The 22,413-nt window shown below is 45.6% G+C and overlaps 1 protein-coding gene across 4 annotated transcripts in view; it reads left to right on the forward strand.

Annotated features, from left to right (window-relative positions):
- TACC1 (transforming acidic coiled-coil containing protein 1) overlaps positions 1-22,413 on the forward strand; it is a 115,381-nt gene that overhangs the window by 51,932 nt on the left and 41,036 nt on the right. The window contains exons 1-2 of one of the 4 annotated variants that reach the window (XM_056570906.1): positions 5,467-5,853; positions 15,900-15,976. In XM_056570906.1, the coding sequence (XP_056426881.1) occupies positions 5,738-5,853; positions 15,900-15,976 (193 nt within the window). In that variant the 5' untranslated portion in view covers positions 5,467-5,737. Of the gene's footprint in view, positions 1-5,466; positions 5,854-15,899; positions 15,977-22,413 lie in introns of those variants that run through there. The other 3 variants (XM_056570903.1, XM_056570904.1, XM_056570905.1) reach the window with 3 other exon arrangements.

Consider the following 22,413-nt stretch of genomic DNA (forward strand, 5'->3'; position numbering starts at 1 on the left):
AGCCATGGCAGTGGAAGGTGAGCACAGAGGGCCCCCAAGACAGACCTGTGAGAGGATGGACTATGACACCAGTAGGAATCGGCCAACTGACTATGTAGGATGTCTCTGTAGTAGGTCAGTTTGACCTCCCTATCAGTGGGTGTAAAAAAGGCCCCCATTTTGTGGCGATAACGAGGGTCCAATAAGGTGGAGAGCCAGAAGTCATTCCGCTGCCGAATGGTGACAATTCGGCGGTCACTACACAAGCAAGTGAGCATGCATCGTGCCTTTTGTGCAAGTGACTCGGAGGGACTCCCTGCCTCCATCTCCACTGCATACTGCCACGGTGTGCCTGGGTCCTCTGTCTCACCTTCCTCATAACCCTCTAGCTCCTGTGGCTGCTCCTGCTCCTCCTCTCCTGTCAAATGACTGTGCCCCTCCCCCTCCTCCTCCAGTTCAGCCCCCACAGGGCTCATGTGGCCATGAGATGTAGGCGCCTGTAGGGACTGCAGCACCAGCAACTTGGACAGGAGCACATTCAGCTTCTGCGCCGTTGGATGAGTGAGCGCATACTGTTGTCTCTTGGACATGGCTTCGCCAATGGATTGTTGGTGGAATGACTGACTAAAAATAGGATGAGCAGAGCATCTGGAGCGACAGAAGGAGGGTATGACACACAGCTCCCTTCGGCTGAGGTGGTGGAGCCTTGGCTGGCTGAAAGAGGGAGCGGCGTGCCACTGGGTGATGCAGCAGGCTGGACCATGGAGCCACGGTTCTCCCAGGCCGCTTTATGGTGGTGCAGCATATGTTGACGCAGGGCCGTGGTGCCATCATTGGGACCCTGGCCACGCTTCACCTTCTGCCAACACATCTTGCAAGTGGCTATGTTAACCTCCTCCGGATGCTTGATGAAAAACTGCCACACCTCAGAGTAGCTGATTTTCCCACCAACAGTCCGCACTAATTGACTGCTACTGCTGCCGTCTCCAGGAACCCCTGTTCCACTACCTCCCGGGAAGGAAGGCTGCTACGAAGCAGGTGGTCTCCCGCGGGCACGTTTGGCTCCAGAATTTCCACTTTTGCCACCATGATGACTGCCAACCATGCTATCTCCTTGCTGGCTCAGCTGCTGCCTCACGGGCAACCTGCAACTCTCTTCTCCTGATGATGATGAAGCCCCTTCTGCACCCGGCTCCCAATTGCGATTGGCTTCATCATCATCAACAAGTGTCTGCACGTCACTGATGTCCTCTTCAGGTTCCTCAACAGTGTCTGCTTCAGGACCCTGAATGCTAGCAACACCACCTCCCGTGCCACTCTCCTCATCACTACTTGCCCGCCTAGCGGGGGAAGCGGCAGATGTCTCCTCCACTTCTTGGCTGGGCTGTAGCTGCTGACTGTCCTCTATTAGATCATCCTCACATATGAAGCAGAATCCACAGCATAAGATACCGTATATGCCGGCGTATAAGACGACTGGGCGTATAAGACGACCCCCAACTTTTACAGTAAAAATTTAGAGTTTGGGATATACTTGCCGTATAAGACTACCCCTCCTACCGCTATGTACAGTACCTTATAGTTCCCCCACTTTAGGTCGGCAGCATGTTCCCCCACATTAGGTTGGCAGCATGTTCCCCCACATTAGGTCGGCAGTATAGTTCCCCCACATTAGGTCGGCAGTATAGTTCCCCCACATTAGGTCGGCAGCATGTTCCCCCACATTAGGTCGGCAGCATGTTCCCCCACATTAGGTCGGCAGCTCCTCCACATTAGGTCGGCAGCTCCCCTTTTTGGGACACGGGGATGTCTGGCATAGGAATACTTACGATTATCGTGCCGGCTCCTGTGTGCGGCTGCAGGCGGGGGCCGGCCAGAGCATGTAAAACCTAATTCATGAATACTAAAAAGCAGGGTGCCTTCAGCTGTTGTGAAACTACAACTACCAGCATGCCCGGACAGCCTTTGCCGGTCCGGGCATGCTGGGAGTTGTAGTTTAACAACAGCTGGAGGCACCCTGGTTTTTAAGTATACAGTTATTAGTTTGTACATGCTCTGGCCGGCCCCCACCTGCAGCCGCACACAGGAGCCGGCACGATAATCGTAAGTATTCCTATGCCGGACCCCAATACCCAGCGTATAAGACGACCCCCGACTTTTCAGAAGAAAATTCGGGGTTAAAAAGTCGTCTTATACGCCGGGATATACGGTACTTCTGTGGGAGAGGAAACAGCATAGGACAGAGGCAATGGGAGGACAGGGACTGCTCCCGGGCCATGCCAACTAAGGGGTGTGTCTGTGGAACCCACCGACTGTTGACTGGGGGTATCAGATGTCACTTGTGATGAAGTGGATTACCGTGTTAACCAATCAATGACGGCAGATGAGTTACTGGTCGAGACATGACCGCTAGCTGATATCGGGAGCTCAGGTCTCTCGCTGCGACTCCTGCTGCCACTCACCCCTAGTCTGCTGTGACCTCTTCCTGATGAATTTAGGCCCCTGCCACTCCTCTGTGCATGTCCTGGCACTTCTCTGCCTACTTAGTGTGTATATGAGGGGAGTACAATACGCTTCACTACGCTTAAAACAGTATTTGCCTAGAACAGCAGCAGGTGTGTACTTTTGGCTGTTCTTTCACAGTATCTAGGCCATTGACAGATTAACAGATACAAAATAGTACACTATTTAGATGTAGGTATAAGGTATGCACTTATGAGGGCATAAAAATGCGCTACAGTACGCTTAAAGTATTTGAGTACAACACCAGCCGGTAAGTACTTTTGCCTGTCCTTTCACAGTATCTAGGCCCTTAACTGATTAACAGGTACAAAATAGTACACTACTTATGAGTAGGTATGTGGTATGCACTTATGTGGGCACAAAAATGCGCTATAGTACGCTTAACCCCTTAAGGACTCAGCATTTTTCAGTTTTTGCATTTTCGTTTTTTCCTCCTTACCTTTTTTAAAATCATAACCCTTCCAATTTGCCCACTTAAAATCCATATTATGGCTTATTTTTTGCACCACCAATTCTACTTTGTAGTGACATTAATAATTTTACCCAAAAATCCATGACAAAATGGGACAAAAAATCATTGTGGGACAAAATTGAAGAAAAAAAAACTTCAATTTCTATGCAGTGCATTTTTTGGTAAAAATGGCACCTTATCATTATTCTGTAGGTCAATACGGTTAAAATGATACCCTACTTATATAGGTTTGATTTTGTCGTACTTCTTGAAAAAAAACATAACTACATGCAGGAAAATTTATACATTTAAAAATGTCCTTCTGACCCCTATAACTTTTTTATTTTTCCGCATATGGGGATGTATGAGGGCTCATTATTTGCACCGTGGTCTGACGTTTTTTTATCGGTACCATTTTTGTTTTGATTGGACTTTTTGATTGCTTTTTATAAATTTTTAAATGGTCTAAAAAGTGACCAAAAATAAGCTATTTTGGAATTTGGAATTTTTTTACGTGTATGCCCTTCACCATGCGGTTTAATTGATGATATATTTTTCTAGTTTGGACATTTACGCACGCGGCGATACCACATATGTTTATATTTATTTTTATTTACATAGTTTTCTTTTATGGGAAAAGGGGGGTGATTCTGACTTTTATTAGTTAAGGGGTTAAATCACATTTAACACATTTTTTTTCACTTTTTTTTTGCAATGTTATAGCCCCAATCGGGGACTATAACATTGCACACACTGATCTCTTTCACTGCCATGCATTAACATGGCATTGATCAGTGTTATCGCCGCTCGACTGCTCCTGCCTGGATCTCACTGGACTGCTGGGTGCGTATTATACCGTCTACAGACTAGTATAATCAGCAGAGCATTTGTTGTGGAACAAAGAGGGCAGAAAAATGCGCTACAGTACGCTTAAAAAAGTATTGGAGTAAAACACCAGCCGCTGATTACTTTTGCCCGGCCTTTAACAGTATCTAAGCCCTTGACAGATTATAAGGTACAAAATAGTACACTACTTAGATGTACGTATGTGGTATGCACTTATGAGGGCAGAAAAATGTGCTACAGTATGCTTAAAAAACATATTGGAGTAAAATACCAGCCGGTGATTACTTTTGCCTGGCCTTTCATAGTATCTAGGCCCTTGACAGATTAACAGGTACAAAATAGTACACTACTTAGATGAAGGCAGAAAAATGCGCTACAGTACGCTTAAAAATCGTATTTTTGCACAACACCAGCAGTACACAACAGTGATGCAGCACACAGTCGCTGTGTACTAAACCCAAAATTACTAAACCACCGACAGGCGGATCCTACGTACAGGGCGGGCAAACTATCTACAGGGGGGCAACCGACCAACAGACGGGTCCTAGCAAGACGAGGCAAGTTACTTACAAGGGGCACACTGGAATAGGGGGGGGGGAAGAGATTAGGGGGGCTAGGTGTGCTTCACAGTAAAAAAAAAAAAAAAATTCTGGAGGTATTCTCCAAAACTAAATAAAAATAAATAAATAAAAGGTTGGGAAACAGGGTCCTCTGCCGCTCTGGTGGTCCAGTCCAGAAGTTCATGGACCACAAATGAAGTGATTGATGTGCGATGGCTTAGGGCCCACCTCATAGTCTTACCCCTCGTCACAATGAAACTTTTCCACCCTCCACTCCCCAGCCCAGGGCTCTCCACATTCCCAGGATTCTCTTCAATATTTCTCATTGTGTTGCAAATTTAGAAAAGAAAAAGGAAATAACAAAAGGCTCCTCCAAAGGAAAAACAAAACAAAAAAAGCACACAATGTATCTGCACCCCCAGCTCTGACTATGGAGCCACAGCTGGGTGCACTTCCCCTGCCAGTACCCAGGAGCTGTGAGGGCAGGAAGCTCAGTCTGAACAGCTGCAGAATACACTTCACTTTGCAGGTTTCCAATCACTTTTTTTTTTGTTCTACTAATTCCCCTTCAATTTAGGACTGAACCATTCAACTCTAGGGGGAGGGGGATGGTGGATGCAAAACTGCACTGAATTCTACTAATTTGTTTTGGCTTAGTGGGGATTAATTTCCCCTTTTGTTTAATAGTATGCACTTCAGAGGTTGGGGGTGGAAGCGGTGCAGCAGTGCTCATTTTTATGTGAGCGTTAAAGGGTTAAAGCGGCTGATACAATGTAGCAGAGAGAGTGATACAATGTAGGCAGACTTTGCAACAATGCAACCTGTTGAGTTTCAGTAGCTTCTAAAGCAGTGGTCTTTAAACTGTGGACCTCCAGCTGTTGCAAAACTACAACTCCCAGCATGCCCGGACAGCCTTCGGCTGTCCGGGCATGCTGGGAGTTGTAGTTTTGCAACAGCTGGAGACCCACAGTTTGGAGACCGCTGCTTTAGAAGCTATGGAATGCTACTGATATCGGTCACGGTTCATTGGTTCTATTGAGGGATAGGAGAATCCAGCTGGGACCTGTAGTGCGCTTTGCCTTTGCAGATCTGTGTGGGCTTTGATCCTCCCTGCAATGTGCAGTAGTACAGTCTGCTAGGGGGAGGGATAGCACAGACATGCCAGACAGCTGATTCCCAGCTCTACTCAGAACAGGGGAGAGGCATCCTCCTTGCAAGATCACAAATCCTGAGATCCTCATAGGACCCAGGCGAGGACAGCATTGGGGGGGGGATACCTAACATGAACCCCCAGCACTGATCAGTGCTGCCAAGAACAAACAAGAGGGGCGCCTTGCTTTGGTGGTGTCCTATCTGGACCTAAGCTGCCAGCTGCAGGATGGCATTCAGTCCCTGGCAGATGCTGTCACCAGTCCAGTGGGCAAAATGGACCTGGTCAGCAGTGAGAGGTGCCGGAGGGGAGGCCATGGAGGATGACGAGGAGCAGGATTCTGGGTGAGTAGTATGGAGACTCCCTCTAACGTTTACTTGGCGTCTGTAAATCGATGAAGCAGTGATTGATCTTGCATAGGACTGCAGATTGATAATGATTTCTAGTGATCTAGTTGAGTTGGGAGTTTTACATAGGACTGCAGATTTTATCACGAGTCCGTTGACCCATCTAGCTCTGCTACATCTGTATGCGTAAAGCGCCAAGCATGGCATGTGACGTGAAATTGTATAGAGTTACTGCTAGTCCAAATATTTATTATTTACACCTATTATGCCACGCTGAATGGTTCCACCGGTATATGAATGGGTTAACACCAGCCATTCTGGTTCTCATATATATTGCGGTTTCTATATATATGAAAAGCCGCGGATACTACAAGGTTATTTGATCTCTACTATGACTTGCCTGCGTGTCCATTTTTTCCATGCAGATGGAGATTTATAGGGGGTTTAGTCCCCCACAAGCTCGGCTGATCATAGGGGAGCTGCACAGAATACCCCATAATCGTGTCATATTAGGATGGCTGCTGCAGTGTAGGCGCTATATATATATATTATCTAGGGTGGGCATCTATAGGCTTTATGGTGTGGCCCTCCAGATCTAGGAGCTGTGGTGGACATTAGAAGGGGGAATCCAGGTCAGCAGTCGTCCTCTGTTAGCGCAGCGCGCCTTAAGGAGGGGGTTTACCAGAATGTAAAAAAATGGGCTATTTTAGGAAGATGGATACAAGATGTAATCACGTGGTCTTTGGTTCTATACGCGTGTCCGTATCTGTTAGACGTGACTCTTTATAGTGGGCCGGCACCTTTTTCGGTTGTGTTGTTTACATAAAGCCATGTGGATTTTGCAGCCCAGCCCAGGAGCAGAATTAATATATAATTTATAGGTTGGTTACTGAGATCTGCTAAAGCTGAGTTCACATATTGCTGGAGTACACCAGATGTAACAAGCTGGAGGCATCGCACCTGGCAGCACATGCAGTGACCCAAAGGCTGGAACTTGGCATGGCACCACAACCATAAACATTCCAGTGCCCCATAGGATAAATTTGGGCATAGAACCACAACTATGTACAGTCTACTGCTCCGTAGATGGAAATAGGGCATGGCACCACAACTGTGAACAAGCTTCTGCTCCATGGGCTGAAATTGTGCATGGTACCACAACTATGAACTGCTCCATAGGCTGAAATTGTGCATGGTACCACAATTCCAACATTTTGGTGCCTAATAAGCTAAAGTTGGGCACGGCACCACAACTATGAACAATCTGCTGCCCTTTAGGCTGAAAGTGGGCATGGCACCACAACTATAAAAATACCGGTGCCCCATAGGCTAAAGTTGGATATGCCACCACAACTATCAACAATCTGCTACCCCATAGTCTAAAGTTGGGCACGGCATCACAACTATCAACAATCTGCTGCCCTATAGACTGAAGTTGGTCATGGCACCACAACTATACACATTCCGATGCCCCATAGGCTTAAGTTAGCCATGGAACCACAACTAAGGTTGGGCAAGGCACCACAACTATCAACAATCTGCTGCCCCATAGGCTAACGTTGGGCAAGGCGCCACAACTACTGTATGGACCTCCAACGTGGTTGTGCTTGATTGAAAAATGCTGCATGCAATATTCTTTCATCCAGTCCAACCATGGCAAATATATCAGACCGTGGACTTGGACTAGTGAGGCCCCTTGTTATATGCCAAGAAACTCCTTTTAATAAAGAATCTGTGGCTGCATATGAACATAATGGAGGGGAATTTATCGCCAGAGTATTGGTGCAAAGAGGGGCTCCGTCTATTACTGACTCAATGTTAATTTATAACATGGCCATCCATTTGGGCCCCATATAATATACATGTGCCCTGCAGTGAATTTATTGGCCAAGTTTTGCTCCTTCTTAGAGATTGTCCAAGATGGCTGCTGTGTTCCAGAAATAGCTCCTTATCTGTCCATGTGTTGTATCTGCCATTACCGCTTTGCTTTAGTGAAGTGCAATACCACACACAACCCATGGACAGGTGTGGCACTGTTTTCATTAAAGAATATAGCCATGTTTTTCTTATCCTATGGAACCTCTCAGATCCATAATAACTCACAGTAGAGCCCCAGCCTTATAGGCTTATTTTTTTCATCCGGTACTCCGGAGGAAAAGAAAATGCGTTCAAGTCAACTTGTGCCAGAAAGTTATACAGATTTGTAAATTACTTTTACTTAAAAATCTTAATCCTTCCAGGACTTATCAGCTGCTGTATGCTCCAGAGGAAGTTGTGTAGTTCTTTCCAGTCTGATCATATTGCTCTCTACTGACACCTCTGTCCGTGTCAGGAACTGTGCAGAGCAGGAGAGGTTTGCTCCTGCTGTGGACAGTTCCTGACATGGACAGAGGTGGCAGCAGAGAGCACTGTGGTCAGACAGAAAAGAACTACCCAACTTCCTCTGTAGTACACAGCAGCTGATAAGTACTGGAAGGATTAAGATTTTTTACAATCATTACAGGCCCATTTTGACCATGCTATGAGGCCCTCTGTCTTCTATGTCCACCACTGGTCAGGTTTGTAGAGTTCCCGATGATCACATTATTATTCGCAGAGTGTCACCATCACTTGCAGGAAGGCCCAGACGTGCTGAAGAAAGTAGGAAGGAAATGTCTCTAACCACTAACGGCTCCATTGTGAGACCTTAAAGCTGAAGAGCTGCGTAGTGTGCACAAGATAGTGTCAGGATGTGAGAAAAGATTTCCCCTGGTGTTTTATAGGTTAAACGTTAGCATGTCACTAAGACTTGTATCTTCAAGAGGTTCCTGCTGTGTTTTAAATAAAGTATTGTAACACATAGGGCTGGCTGGGAGTAGTAGTCCTTTAGGAATGTCCCGTGGCAGGGTGGTGTAGCTAACCTTATGGTCCCATGTGAGCCCATCAAGTGTGTTGTTCCATAGTGTGAAGTGTAAGAATGAGAATGTCAGACACTTGGATGATGTGGAAGCAACTTGAAACTTCACCCAACGTTCTATGCAAATCCAGTCTTTAGGAGTGGAATGTGACATGGTTTAAGCAAGTGAGTCAGAATTTGGTCACTGTCTCTTTTAAAAGTTGCCTTAAAGGAGATGTCCGGTGCTCACTTTTCTTATTTTATCCGTTCCGGGCTGCAAAAAAAAAAAAAGAAGAAAATAAGCTTTCTCTTGCCTGCCTATGCTCCCCCGGTGCTCTGGTACAGGTGTTCGGTCCCCGGGCTGTATTCTTCTCACTTCCTGTTAGCCCGGCACGTCACACTGAGCTTCAACCTATCACCGGCCGCAGCGATGTCCCGCCTCGGCCAGTGAGGTCTTTGCTGAGGTCAAGTGAAGTCCTAGAGTGTCTAGAGTCATAGGAGGCCTCAAGTCCAGTCTGCAGCTACAAGTAACCACAGTCTCAGTATTGTCAGTCATCAGTCAAGTCAGTCACCATTTGTCAAGTCAACATGGCCTGCATTAGATTGACCCCCTCTACTACAAGTCCCAGCAAGCCCTTAAGGTCTCTGAATCACTAGTCACCTCCGTGGGCCCTGGCTGAACTGTATAGACTTTACCATCTGTCTATCCTCAGTAAAGTTACCGTTATCCGTAACTTGGCGTCAGAGTCATTATTGTCCCTGTGCCTAGCCCAGGATCCAGCGTTATACCTTTGGGTGGTATCGAGGTTAAACCACTGCCCTGGTGTCATGAATACAAGGGGTTAATGCCATCTGCCCCTAGGGTAATTCCATCTGCCCTTTGCATCACACCCCGTTACCACACATGTCCATAGGAGGGGCGTGACGGCCTCACATAGACATGATTGGAGGGGACGTGGCGTGGCATGGCGTCACGAGGGGGCGTGATGTCACGTCTCCAGTCCTGGAAACACAGAGGTTTCCAAGACTGGAGCAGCAGCATAACAGCCCCCACACACATATATATATATATATATATATATATATATATATATATACATATACACATACCCCTCGCGATCTCTGTGCCGGCGTTACGGTCATGGAAGCGATCGCAGCCGTCACGTCTTCTCCCATAGACATGAATGGTGGGGGCATGATGGCTGTGATCGCCAGTCACACGGCACGGAGAGGAGTTTGCTCCGTGTACAGGATGACTTGGTTGCCATGGAGGAGATCACGACGATCCCCTGGGGCCGGATCCCCGCGATCAGATATGTTATGCCCTATCCTTATGTCTAGTAGGGGAGTACCTCTTTAACCCTTAACCTCAGTGTATGCTATGGCAGTATATGTTTTTCCCGTTACATCACGTTTTTGTGGTATGTTATTTGTATGCATCGGGAAAACGTAGCTGCCATCAACATGACTGGCGCGCGCAAGTCTCTTCACGATGGGCACTATGCTATCAGCATTGCATGCCACGTAATGCACCTCCTCCTGTCAAAACTGTACACTGAGCAAGCATACAGTACTATATCTATAGCGGTTTACTGTCCAGCCCAGTGGATGTAAAGAGCGGCAATGCATATAGTTCTCTCATGTTGGCTCAGCTACATCCATATACAGTGGACGGCCCATTGGGTTTGACCAAATGTTGTCTACAAGTTACCATGTTAGGTCCATTTCCCATCGTGGTATGAATGGGGCTTGGGTCAGCATAAGGTCTTCTATGTACACGACCATATGCATAGTAAGGGGTGGTATTCTATCACCCATAAAAATCTATAGTACTTCTGTTTACCGTACCTCTGATACATGGAAGCTTATAGGGTGTGCTTTTTTTCTAATTTTGTATGCCAGATTCATACGGAATCCAAAAAAAAGTGATATTGTGGCATTCTCTCTTTCTTCTCTTTTGGGGCAAAATGAATGTCGGCGTTATATGGCGGTATACAGAGAACCTACAGCGTTATAGTACGGAGCTGAAGGGAGTCTCTGTGCCGCCATATAAGCTCTGCGGTGTGCATGAGGCCTTATACAGCTTAAAGGGGTACTCTGGTGGAAAACAAATTTGTTTGTGGTGGCAGAAAGTTAAACAGATTTGTATACTTCTATATAAAAAATCTTAATCCTTCCAGTACTGATCAGCTGCTGTAGGCTCCACAGGAAGTTGTGTATTTCTTTCCAGTCTGACCACAGTGCTCTCTGCTGCCACCTCTGTCTGTGTCAGGAATTGTTCAGAGCAGGAGAGGTTTGCTATGGGGATTTGCTCCTATTCCGGGCAGTTCCTGACATGGACAGATGTGGCAGCAGAGAGCACTGTGGTCAGACTGGAAACAACTACACAACTTCCTGTGGAGCTTACAGAAGTTGATAAGTACTGGAAGGATTAAGATTTTAAAATAGAAGTCATTTTTAAATCTGTTTAACTTTTTGGCACCAGTTGATTTAAAAAAAATAGTTTTCCACTGGAGTACCCCTTTAAGGGACATTCCCCAGGACAATTCTCGAAAATTGATAGTTCTTACTGGTGGATGCGTAATGAAGTTACACTGACTCCTTTAACTCTGTGTATCCCAACCAGTGCATCTCTAACTGTTGCAAAACTACAACTCCCAGCATGCCCAGACAGCCTTCGGCTGTCTGGGCATGCTGGGAGTTGTAGTTTTGCAACAGCTGGAGGCACACTGGTTGGGAAACACTGTAACTCCTATAGTGTATACAGCTTGAGGTCCACTGATCCCTTCATACTTTAGTAGGGGTCTCTTCTTGTCAGGAAGATGGCAGTCTGTCTCTTGGAAACAATTGCAAATTACGGGCACCATGGCTGACAGCGGTGGTAGCATCAGGGGGTAGACGTACACATACTTGCGGTCCGCATTCCCTCCATATGTTTTTTTTTTTTTCTTTTTTCCTGCCAAGATCTGTTCTTGGCAAAATTGTATAGAGATGGAAAACTGACCACAAATATGAGTACCAGAGGACGCCGGACCGTTCAGTAAGATAGAGAAGGGACTGCGCCCTACCCTGGGGCCCTGGCTGCCATTGTGTGGGCTGTAGGATGCCTCTAGTTGGCATGACTGGCACAAACTCTGCGGGGGAGATTTATCAAAACCTGTCCAGAGGAAATGTTGACCAGTTGCCCATAGCAACCAATCAGATCGCTTCTTTCATTTTCCAGAGGCCTTGTTAAAAACGAAAGAAGCGATCTGATTGGTTGCTATGGGCAACTGCACCACTCTTCCTCTACTCAGGTTTTGATAAAGTTCCCCCTGTATTCTTAAAGGGGTACTCCGCTGCCCTGTGTTGGAAGCTCCGCTCCCCAGCGTCCGGAAGTTTATTGTTCCGGACGCTGTGTGTGGGCTTCCATGTTCAGGGCTGCCCCTCGACAAAAGCATATGGGAAGGGGGCGTGACGGCACGAGGGGCGGCCCTGAACGGAAGCCCGCACACAGCGTCCGAAACAATAAACTTCCGGACGCTGGGGAGCGGAGCTAAAATGTTTTTTATCTGTTCTATATAACTAAAGCATCCTATAATAATAATAATAATAATAATAATCAAGTTCTGCCACTTTCTAATATACAGTATAGTGGGAGATTTATCAAAAGTTGTCCAGTTGCCCATAGCAACCAATCAGATCGCTTCTTTCATTTTTAACAAGGCCTCTGCAAAATGAAAGTGATCTGATTGGTTGCTATGGGCAACTGGGCAACTTTTCCTCTGGACAGATTTTGATAAATCCCCCCTATATATCAACATGATGCCATTTTAAACCTCTCTGCTTGCTGTCAGTGAATGGGAACATTCTTAATTACATCCAGAGGTAAAAGTATAATACTAATATAGTTTAGACCAGTGTTTCCCAACCAGTGTGCCTCCAGCCTTTGGCTGTCTGGGCATGCTGGGAGTTGTAGTTTTGCAACAGCTGGTGGCAATAAAGTCTAAACCAGTGTTTATCAACCTGTGGATCTTCAACTCTTGCAAAACTACAACTCCCATCTGTCATGACATGTTGGGAGTGTAGTTTTGCAGCAGCTGAAGAGACGTAGGTTGGGGAAGACTGCTTAGGGCATGATGGGAGTTATAGCTTTGCAGCAGCTGAAAAGCAACAGGCTGGGAAACACTGCTCAGGGCATAATGGAAGCTTTAGTTTTGCAACAGCTGAAGAGCCATTGCTTGGGGAAACACAGCTCAGGGCATGATGGGAGTTGTAGTTTTGCAACAGCTGAAGAGCCATAGGTTACGGAATATTGCTGCGGGCATGATGGGAGTTTTAGTTTTGCAACAGCTGAAGAGACGTAGGTTGGGGAACAAAGCTCAGGGCATGATGGGAGTTGTAGCTTTGCTATAGTTGAGGAGCCACAGGTCTAAACAAAATACAGCAACACTTCCAATTCTTCTGTATCGATAACTTGTTACAAAGTTTCAGTTTTGAGCTCAAATTGTTTGGCCGGATACATTGTAGCAAACATGTCTAGATCAGACTTTGGATTGGAAAAAAAAAAAAAGGAATGTTTCCATTCACTGAAGCAAGCAGAGATCTTGAAAAAGGCAAGAAATGGAGGAGCCAGATGTATTAAAAGTTCAGATATTTTTTTTCTACCAGGGTAATGCAGACTGGTGACACTTGTGCTTCCATGTCAGTCCCCTGGGGCTTGTGGGGTCACTGGTTGTGTAGTCACCTGCTGACACCCGCCAGAGGTCAGGTCAGACAACAGCTGCGATCCAAGAGCTTGGAGGACGGCATCCGCCATGGATGGGCTCATGTATCCTGCTAATCCGCATCACTTCAATACACGATACCTCGGGATATCCTCGCTCATGTGCTGTACTTTGTGTAGACTCTGTTTTATGTTCCCGTCCTTGGCACGGTTTATAGGGTTATTGCTTACTGTGCTGTATTACTAGAACCATATGGCCCTTCTGGAATCTACGCTACGCTCCGTAGACTGGAGGGCAAAAAGGGAAAAAATATGAATCCCAGCTGTATACTTATATCTGTCTCTGACTAGCTTTCCCAGACACCTGAATGTCAAATCTGCCAACTCCTATGCTGCTGTGTACGTGGGCTGATTTGTTATTCAGGACCCCAGGAAAGCTGGTTGAAAGCTTATGCGGGGGGGGATGGGAATTGTCGCCCACCCGAAAGCTTGTAGTTTTACAACAGCTGGAGGCACACTACTTGCCGGGGGTATTGGAGAAATGGATGACAACCGCTTTTACTTAAATTTAGCAGTTTTTCTGACTCCAGAAACCAGACATGATTTCTCCATGCATATGCACGCTCAACTTGGTCAAGCGTGCATGGTTTTCAATGGAGAGGGGGATACAAGTTAATGGTAAACGCCCATTAGCTTTTTTGGGGATGACTAACAGCTCCTATACTGCTGTTTAACGTGTACTGATGTGTTATTCAGGACTCCAGAAAAGCTGGGTTACAGCCTATGGGGTGAACTGTACGGTTGGCCATATTGGTTCCACCATGATTTTGCAAAAACGTGCAAAACGTGAATTGTCACCCGCCCGAAGGCTGTCCAGGCATGCTGGGAGTTGTAGTTTTACAACAGCTGGAGGCACACTAGTTGCCGGGGTGTTGGAGAAATGGACGACAACCAAGAAACAAGTTGATGGTAAACGACCATTAGCTTTATTGAGGATGACCTACAGCTCCTATACTGCTGTGTATGTGGACTGATTTGTTATTCAGGACTCCAGAAAAGCTGGGTTACAGCCTATGGGGTGAAGTGAACTGTTGGCCATATTGGTTCCTCCTAGATTTTGCAGAAATGTGCAAAACTTGAGTCGTCACCCAGCTTTCCTACAGTAGTAAATGGCAATTTGACCATATTGCGTATGTAGGCTGAGGTGTTGTAAAAAATGGAAGAGATCCCCTTTAGCTTTAAAGGGGTATTCCAGGAAAAACTTTTTTTTTTATTTATCAACTGGCTCCAGAAAGTTAAACAGATTTGTAAATTACTCCTATTAAAAAATCTTAATCCTGTCAGTACTTATGAGCTGATGAAGTTGAGTTGTTCTTTTCTGTCTAAGTGCTCTCTGATGATACCTGTCTCGGGAACCGCCCAGTTTAGAAGAAGGTTGCTATGGGGATTTGCTTCTAAACTGGGCGGTTCCCGAGACACGTGTCATCAGAGAGCACTTAGACAGAAAAGATCAACTCAACTTCATCAGCTCATAAGTACTGAAAGGATTAAGATTTTTTAATAGAAGTAACTTACAAATCTGTTTAACTTTCTGGAGACAGTAGATATATAAAGTTTTTTTTCCTGTATAACCCCTTTTTAATCTTGTAGTTTTACAGACTCTTATTAGATAGCGTAGAGGAGGAAGCCAGTTTGTATCCCACCTGATCGTTCCATAGGTATGCACGCTCAGCTAGGTCAAGCGTGCGGGTGTTATCAATGGAAAGAAAGGGAACAATCTTATGGTAGACTCCCCTAGCTGCAGCTTATGCCTCATCTTGTCAGTCGGGAGGCCTCCATATACATTAGAAGGTTGACGGGTCCTGCTAAAAATTGGTGTGATTAGCCCTTATAATACTAATTATAGTCTAGACCAGTGTTTTCCAACCAGTGTGCCTCCAGCTGTTGCAAAACTACAACTCCCAGCATGCCCGGACAGCCGCAGGCTGTCCGGGCATGCTGGGAGTTGTAGTTTTGCAACAGCTGGAGGCACACTGATTGCCAGGGGTATCGGGGAAAAATAGCCAACAAGCCTTTTTACTTTAATTTTCCAATTTTTTAGACACCTGACATCCTGATTGCTCCATGCATATGCACACTCAGTTTGGCCAAGTGTGCATATGTTTTCAATGAAGACATATAGACAATGTAGACTCCCCATCAGCTTCATTTGGAAAACTAGATAATACCCCCTTATTGGTAGGCACCCAACTTTCCCAGAAACAGATAGAACTGTAGTATGTTGACTTTTCTGTACATGATAGGAGGACGAGTGGCGGAATCCTATGTCTTCTCATACTCTAGACTCTGAATTCTTTCCTGCTGTTGGGGACTTGGCTCAGATGGCTCCTTCAACAAACAGATGTTTATCTTGTGAAGAACAATGACAAGAATCTAACACAACTGGTTTACTGTCTTCCCCAGCTCCGACTCGGAGGGAAACTTCGACACGCCTGAAGCCGAAACTCCCATCCCGTCACCTGTCAAGGAGCAAACTCGAGGTAACCGGCCGTGTGGATGTAATTTATACAGAGCCCAGCGCAGGTTGTCTGACTTGTCTTACTAAGACTGGTGCTTATGAACGAGACTGCTGCCACCTCAACGTTTTAGGATTATTATGGTCTCCCTAATTCACAGGGGTAATACACACCGTGATGTCACAGTACAGGGATAAGTGATGTCACAGTACAGGTATATACACATAGTGATGTCACAGTACAGGGATAATACACACAGTGATGTCACAGTACAGGGATATACACATAGTGATGTCACAGTACAGGGATAATACACACAGTGATGTCACAGTACAGGGATAATACAGAGTGATGTCACAGTACAGGGATAATACACACAGTGATGTCACAGTACAGGGATAATACACACAGTGATGTCACAGTACAGGGATAATACACACAGTGATGTCACAGTACAGGGATAATACACACAGTGATGTCACAGCGCAGGGATAATACACACAGTGATGTCACAGCGCAGGGATAATACACACAGTGATGTCACAGCACAGGGATAATACACACAGTGATGTCACAGCGCAGGGATAATACACACAGTGATGTCACAGCACAGGGATAATACACACAGTGATGTCACAGCACAGGGATAATACACACAGTGATGTCACAGCACAGGGATAATACACACAGTGATGTCACAGCACAGGGATAATACACACAGTGATGTCACAGCACAGGGATAATACACACAGTGATGTCACAGCACAGGGATAATACACACAGTGATGTCACAGTACAGGGATAATACACACAGTGATGTCACAGTGCCGGGATAATACACACAGTGATGTCACAGTGCCGGGATAATACACACAGTGATGTCACAGTGCCGGGATAATACACACAGTGATGTCACAGTGCCGGGATAATACACACAGTGATGTCACAGTGCCGGGATAATACACACAGTGATGTCACAGTGCCGGGATAATACACACAGTGATGTCACAGTGCCGGGATAATACACACAGTGATGTCACAGTGCCGGGATAATACACACAGTGATGTCACAGTGCCGGGATAATACACACAGTGATGTCACAGTGCAGGGATATTAGTAATGTCACAGTACAGGGATAATGCACACAGTGATGTCACAGTACAGGGATAATGCACACAGTGATGTCACAGTACAGGGATAATGCACACAGTGATGTCACAGTACAGGGATAATACACAGTGATGTCACAGTACAGGGATAATACACACAGTGATGTCACAGTACAGGGATAATACACAGTGATGTCACAGTGCAGGGATAGCCCATTACACTATAGAGAAGGGAAAGAGCACAAAGAAGGGTTAAACTTACAAAAGGGCCACATTCAATTTTTTATTGCCCATAATGATCACTCGCTGTATAAGAAGTTGGTACATAAAGAATATCAGAAAGTCTTATGACGTGATAGACCCTTGTTAACCTTCTCTAAAGTTCAGTTTTCGAGATGAACCATCTGCAACAAAACACTGTATTCTACCCTCAACCCACCCCAAGGGGTAACAGTCAGCGTCTGCTAAACATGACAACCTCGTATTCTTCCGCACTCGGTGAGTGAATGGAGCTTTGTTGGAAGGTCATGGAGATGGGATCCCAGGCTACACAGTGAAAATGCAGAGACCTTGCAAAAATAGAAGAAAAAAAAGCTATACTTACCTACCCCAGTCCCCTGCTGGTCCCGCCACAGCTTTGTTCTTCCAATCTCCTTAGCCTGCTACTGAGACAAGCATTCGAAGTAGGACCTGCCCCCTTAGCCAATCACTAGCCAATAAGGGTCATGCTCTGAAAGCTCGTCTCTGTAGAGTCAAATGGCGGGGTGCTGGACGAAGCAAAGCTGTGACAGGACCAGCAAGTATTGCCTGGCCTAAATGTCTGCCTTTTGAAGAAGAGATATTTTGCATACCTTTTCTTCCCCAGGAATCATTGCTTTGTCTATATACAGGGCTCCAGTCCTGCAGGAACACATTGGAACTAAGTTCCTGCACTTTTTCCATAGCAGGCACATTGTTTCTATTAGCAAAACCAGCCTTTGAGTAGAAATCTTGAGTTCTCACACTTTTTTGCATACCTTTTTCTCAGGAATCCTTGCTTGGCCTATACGTCTTCCTTCTAGAGCAGGAGAGCTATTTTGCATACTTACTTTTTTCCCATGTTGCATTGCATGGCCTATAAGACTTAGTGTGCCAGCTGGCAGTCCCCATTAGAAGAAACACTACCCTTCGAGATATGCACCCTCTATAGTCGCACCTTTAGAAGCCCTTATTTTAAAGTCTACCTGTCGCTTTAAAAAAAACTTGACTAATGCCCCTCTGCTTCCCCTACCTCCCAATATGTTTGCTGTGTAGTTTGGCCCTGTGATCCTCCCCTCCCTACCCCATAGACCCCAACCCCCTCCCTGATCACAGACTGTAATGTGTTGTTGTTTTCCACTTTGTTTCTTCGATAAGTGATAGAGCGGAGTGTTAGTGTAGCATGTGGTATAGTGTACAGCTTAGGGAACCTGTGCTGTATATTGTACCGTCATGCTTTGTGTGATTGTAATTTATTGTATTACTTGTAATGACGACTGATCAATAAAGCTCTTTTAATAACTTTTGACTTGTCCTATGATTGCTTGGGGTCTGAGTGTTCAGACCCCGACCAACTGTTAGAACGAGCGGAAAGAAAAGGGCAGATGACTGAGACAAGTCCCATAGACTTACATTGTAAGTTTGTCTCGCTTAGCGTGCTTTTCTCCCTGCAAGTTCTAGCTATATGTCAGGGTCTGAACACTCAGACCCCGACCGATCACAACTTTTGACCTGTCTCTATCACTTGTTAAATTTATTTTAAAGCGACAGCTGCTTCTAAAGGTGTGACTATAGAGGGTGCATATATCGAAGGGAAGTGTTTCTCCTTATGGCGTAGTAAAACTTCTAGGCCAGGCTATGCTACCTGAGGGGGAAAACGGATGCAAAAAAGCTCTCCTCCTCCAATAGAAAGACTTTTTAAAGCAACAGTGCCAATTTAAAGGGGTATTCCAGTGAAAAACAGTTTTTTTTTCAGTCGTGATACAGGGAACGGAGCATGAAAATGTGAAATAAGGCTCATGAGGAGCACAGCGCAGGCGGTTATGTGGGCGCCGCTGAGTAGGGATGCTCTGCATTATTATGCTAGGAGAAGACTTTAAAAGGGTATTCAAGTGAAAAACATTTTTTTTTTCATATCAACTGGCTCCAGAAAGTTAAACAGATTTGTAAATTACTTCTGTTAAAAAAAAAAATATATTAATCCTTCCAGTACTTATCAGCTGCTGAAGTTGAGTTGTTGTTTTCTGTCTGACAACAGTTCTCTCTGCTGACACATCTGTCAGTCTCCGGAACTGTCCAGAGTAGAAGAGGTTTGCTGTGGGGATTTGCTCCTACTCTGGACAGTTCCCGAGACAGAGGTGTCAGCACTGTTGTCAGACAGAAAAGAGAAATGGACAACTCAACTTCAGCAGCTTATAAGTACTGGAAGGATTAAGATTTTTTTTTTTTTTTTTTTAAATAGAAGTAATTTACACATCTGTTTCACTTTCTGGAGCCAGTTGATATGAAAAAAAAAAAAATGGTTTTTCACTTGAATACCCCTTTAATGTCTTCTCCTAGCATAATAATGCAGAGCATCCCTACTCAGCGGCGCCCACATAACCGCCTGCGTTGTACTCCTCCATGATTTTCACATTTTCATGCTCCGTTCCCTGTATCGTGACTGATCATCTCCAGAATATAAAGGCTTTTCACGCTTCCTGACAGCTTGTTTTCCTTGGTTTATGATTCAGATAATACAGTATGTGGGAGAATGAGTCACAGGAAAAGTGGAATCTAAATATAGTCGTCTTGATGCATGATAACTCCAAGCCTGAACACCCAGATGTCTGTATATACAGTCTCTTTATTGCCATCTGCCAAGTCTTCCTCCCCCTATACTTCCTCCTACGACAGTGGTCTCAAAACTGTGGACCTCCAGATGTTGCAAAACTACGACTCCCAGCATGTCCGGACAGCCAACGGCTGTCCGGACATGCTGGAAGTCGTAGTTTTGCAACATCTGGAGGTCCACGCTGTAGAGACCACATTGTCCTATGTTGTCTTCCTCTTACAATGCTAAACATATGGCTCCATGGCGTTGGGTTCCTGAGCAGCGGTTCTGGCTAGGCTTCCACATTCTTTCATGATCTGGGCCTATCTGTGTCTTTATCGCCATCTGCTCTACTGTTCCTTCCCCTATACTTCCTCCTACGACAGTGGTCACCAAACTGTGGACCACCAGATGCTGGGAGTCGTAGTTTTGCAACTGTGGTGTCCCGGTACCGTATTGCGGTTAGAGTAGAATAGAGGCGACTAGGGGCTGTCCCACCTGGGGGACACTACCTGAGCGTAGTTACTCTGACCTTGGGGACCACCACACTAGGTACGGTATGTACCTAGTGTGGTGGTCCCCAAAGTCAGAGTAACTACGCTCAGGTAGTGTCCCCCAGGTGGGACAGCCCCTAGTCTCCTCTATTCTACTCTAATTCTATAGTATTTATAGTGTATATACTTGATGTGTGTATTTAGGATAGTGTATAGAGTACTTACCTTGTTAGCGTTGCAGGACCTTCGGTCATGTGACCATGTTGAATCCTCTATGGTATGTTGGAGGACCTTCGGAGGTCCTTGGGTCACATGTTACCCATAACACTTTGTAATGGTGATTGACACAAGTATTGGACCAATCAGCACTAGTCCAGCCCCTGCCCATATAAGGGAGCTTTAGCCAATAATCGCTCTCTTGGGTTGCTGCTCTCGTGGATGCCGACCTAGCAGGACGGATCTGTGCAACTTTCAAAGACACGCTAGGCCAGAAAACCTACCGGCCTCAGCTGAACTAAACCGTGAGTTCTAAACTAATCCCCGCTAAAGCTAGCGTGACTACTGGACCGCAACTAAATCCTCTAAATCCAGTGGAACAGCGCATATTATCCTAAAGACTCTAACTTGCTTAAGGTCCCAACCTTTGTCAATCTCCAAAGAAAGCAGTTGTATGTATAGAGACTGTTCCGGTTATGAAGCTTGCAGAAAATCTTCAGTAAAAGTTACAACTGTTTCAGCAAAACTCTCCGGTTGTGGACATTCCATTATTATCTACCTCCCTATCGCTCTTGGGAAGGGTGGTGGTAGGACAAGCATTACTGAGGAGCCCTCACCCTGTTGTCACGAATAGCAAGGGTTATCCAGACACCCTTTAGTCACCGCACAGCTACACCCCCTATACCCTTCTCCCCCAGGCTATCACACAACATCTGAAGGTCCACAGTTTGGAGACCACACTGCAATCTTCCTTTTAGGCTGCATTCACATCTCGTTTTTGCAATACGGTTCCTGTATCCGGTTTCAGTGTAAAAACCGTATGGAACCGTATTGCAAACCGTATGTATAGACATGTCATTGAAAACCATATGCCAAATGTAGCATCCGGTTGTGTAAGTTTTGCATCATTTTTTTTTTCCTGTACACAAAACCGTAGTCTACTACGGTTTTATGTCCGGGTGAAAAACTAGATACAACCCGTATACGTTTTTTTTTTTTTTAAATGGTGGTCAATGGGAACCGTACAGAACCGTATGTGCGTACGGTTCCATCCGGTTTGCACAATACAGTTTTGCAGTTTGCACATGCGCAGTGCACGCCGAAAGTTCTTCCCACAAATAGAACAAGAAGAACTTTATTTAATTAAGGACAAACATTAAACCGTATCTGCTTCTTTTTTTTTTCTTTCAAAAAACGTATTAAACCGTATGAACCGGACATCCGTTTTCATACAGTATACGGTTTAAAACTGTACAGATGTATATAAGGTTGTATATGGTTCGGTCCGGTTTTGAAACATACATTTTTTTACAAAAAACCTGATATGGGAACCGTATTGCAAAAATGAGATGTGAATGCAGCCTAAGGGTACGTTCACACGGGCAGATTTTTTAGCAGGTTTTCCGTTGTGTATTTGAAAGTGGGCGGGCTCTTCTCGGCTGGCCGCAGCAGATTTTCCAGGGCGGAATGTACACTGCGGAAAATCCGCCGCAAGCCCCATTGAAGTCAGTAGGGACTGTGGCGGATTTTCCGCAGCGTAAATTCCGCCGCGGAAAATCTGCTGCGGACAGCCGAGAAGAGCCGCCCACATTCAAATATGCAGCAGGAAAAAACCCGCGCGTGTGGACGTACCCTTACAATGTATGGTGTTGGGTTCCTGTGCAGCGGTTCTGGCTAGGCTTCCACATTCTTTTATGATCTGGGCCTATCTGTGTCTTTATCGCTATCTGCTCTATTGTTCCTTCCCCTATACTTCCTCTTGCGACAGTGGTCACCAAACTGTGGACCACCAGATGCTGGGAGTCGTAGTT

This window comes from Hyla sarda, chromosome 4 (genome assembly GCF_029499605.1).
Source record: "Hyla sarda isolate aHylSar1 chromosome 4, aHylSar1.hap1, whole genome shotgun sequence".
NCBI classification, from domain to species: Eukaryota; Metazoa; Chordata; class Amphibia; order Anura; family Hylidae; genus Hyla; species Hyla sarda.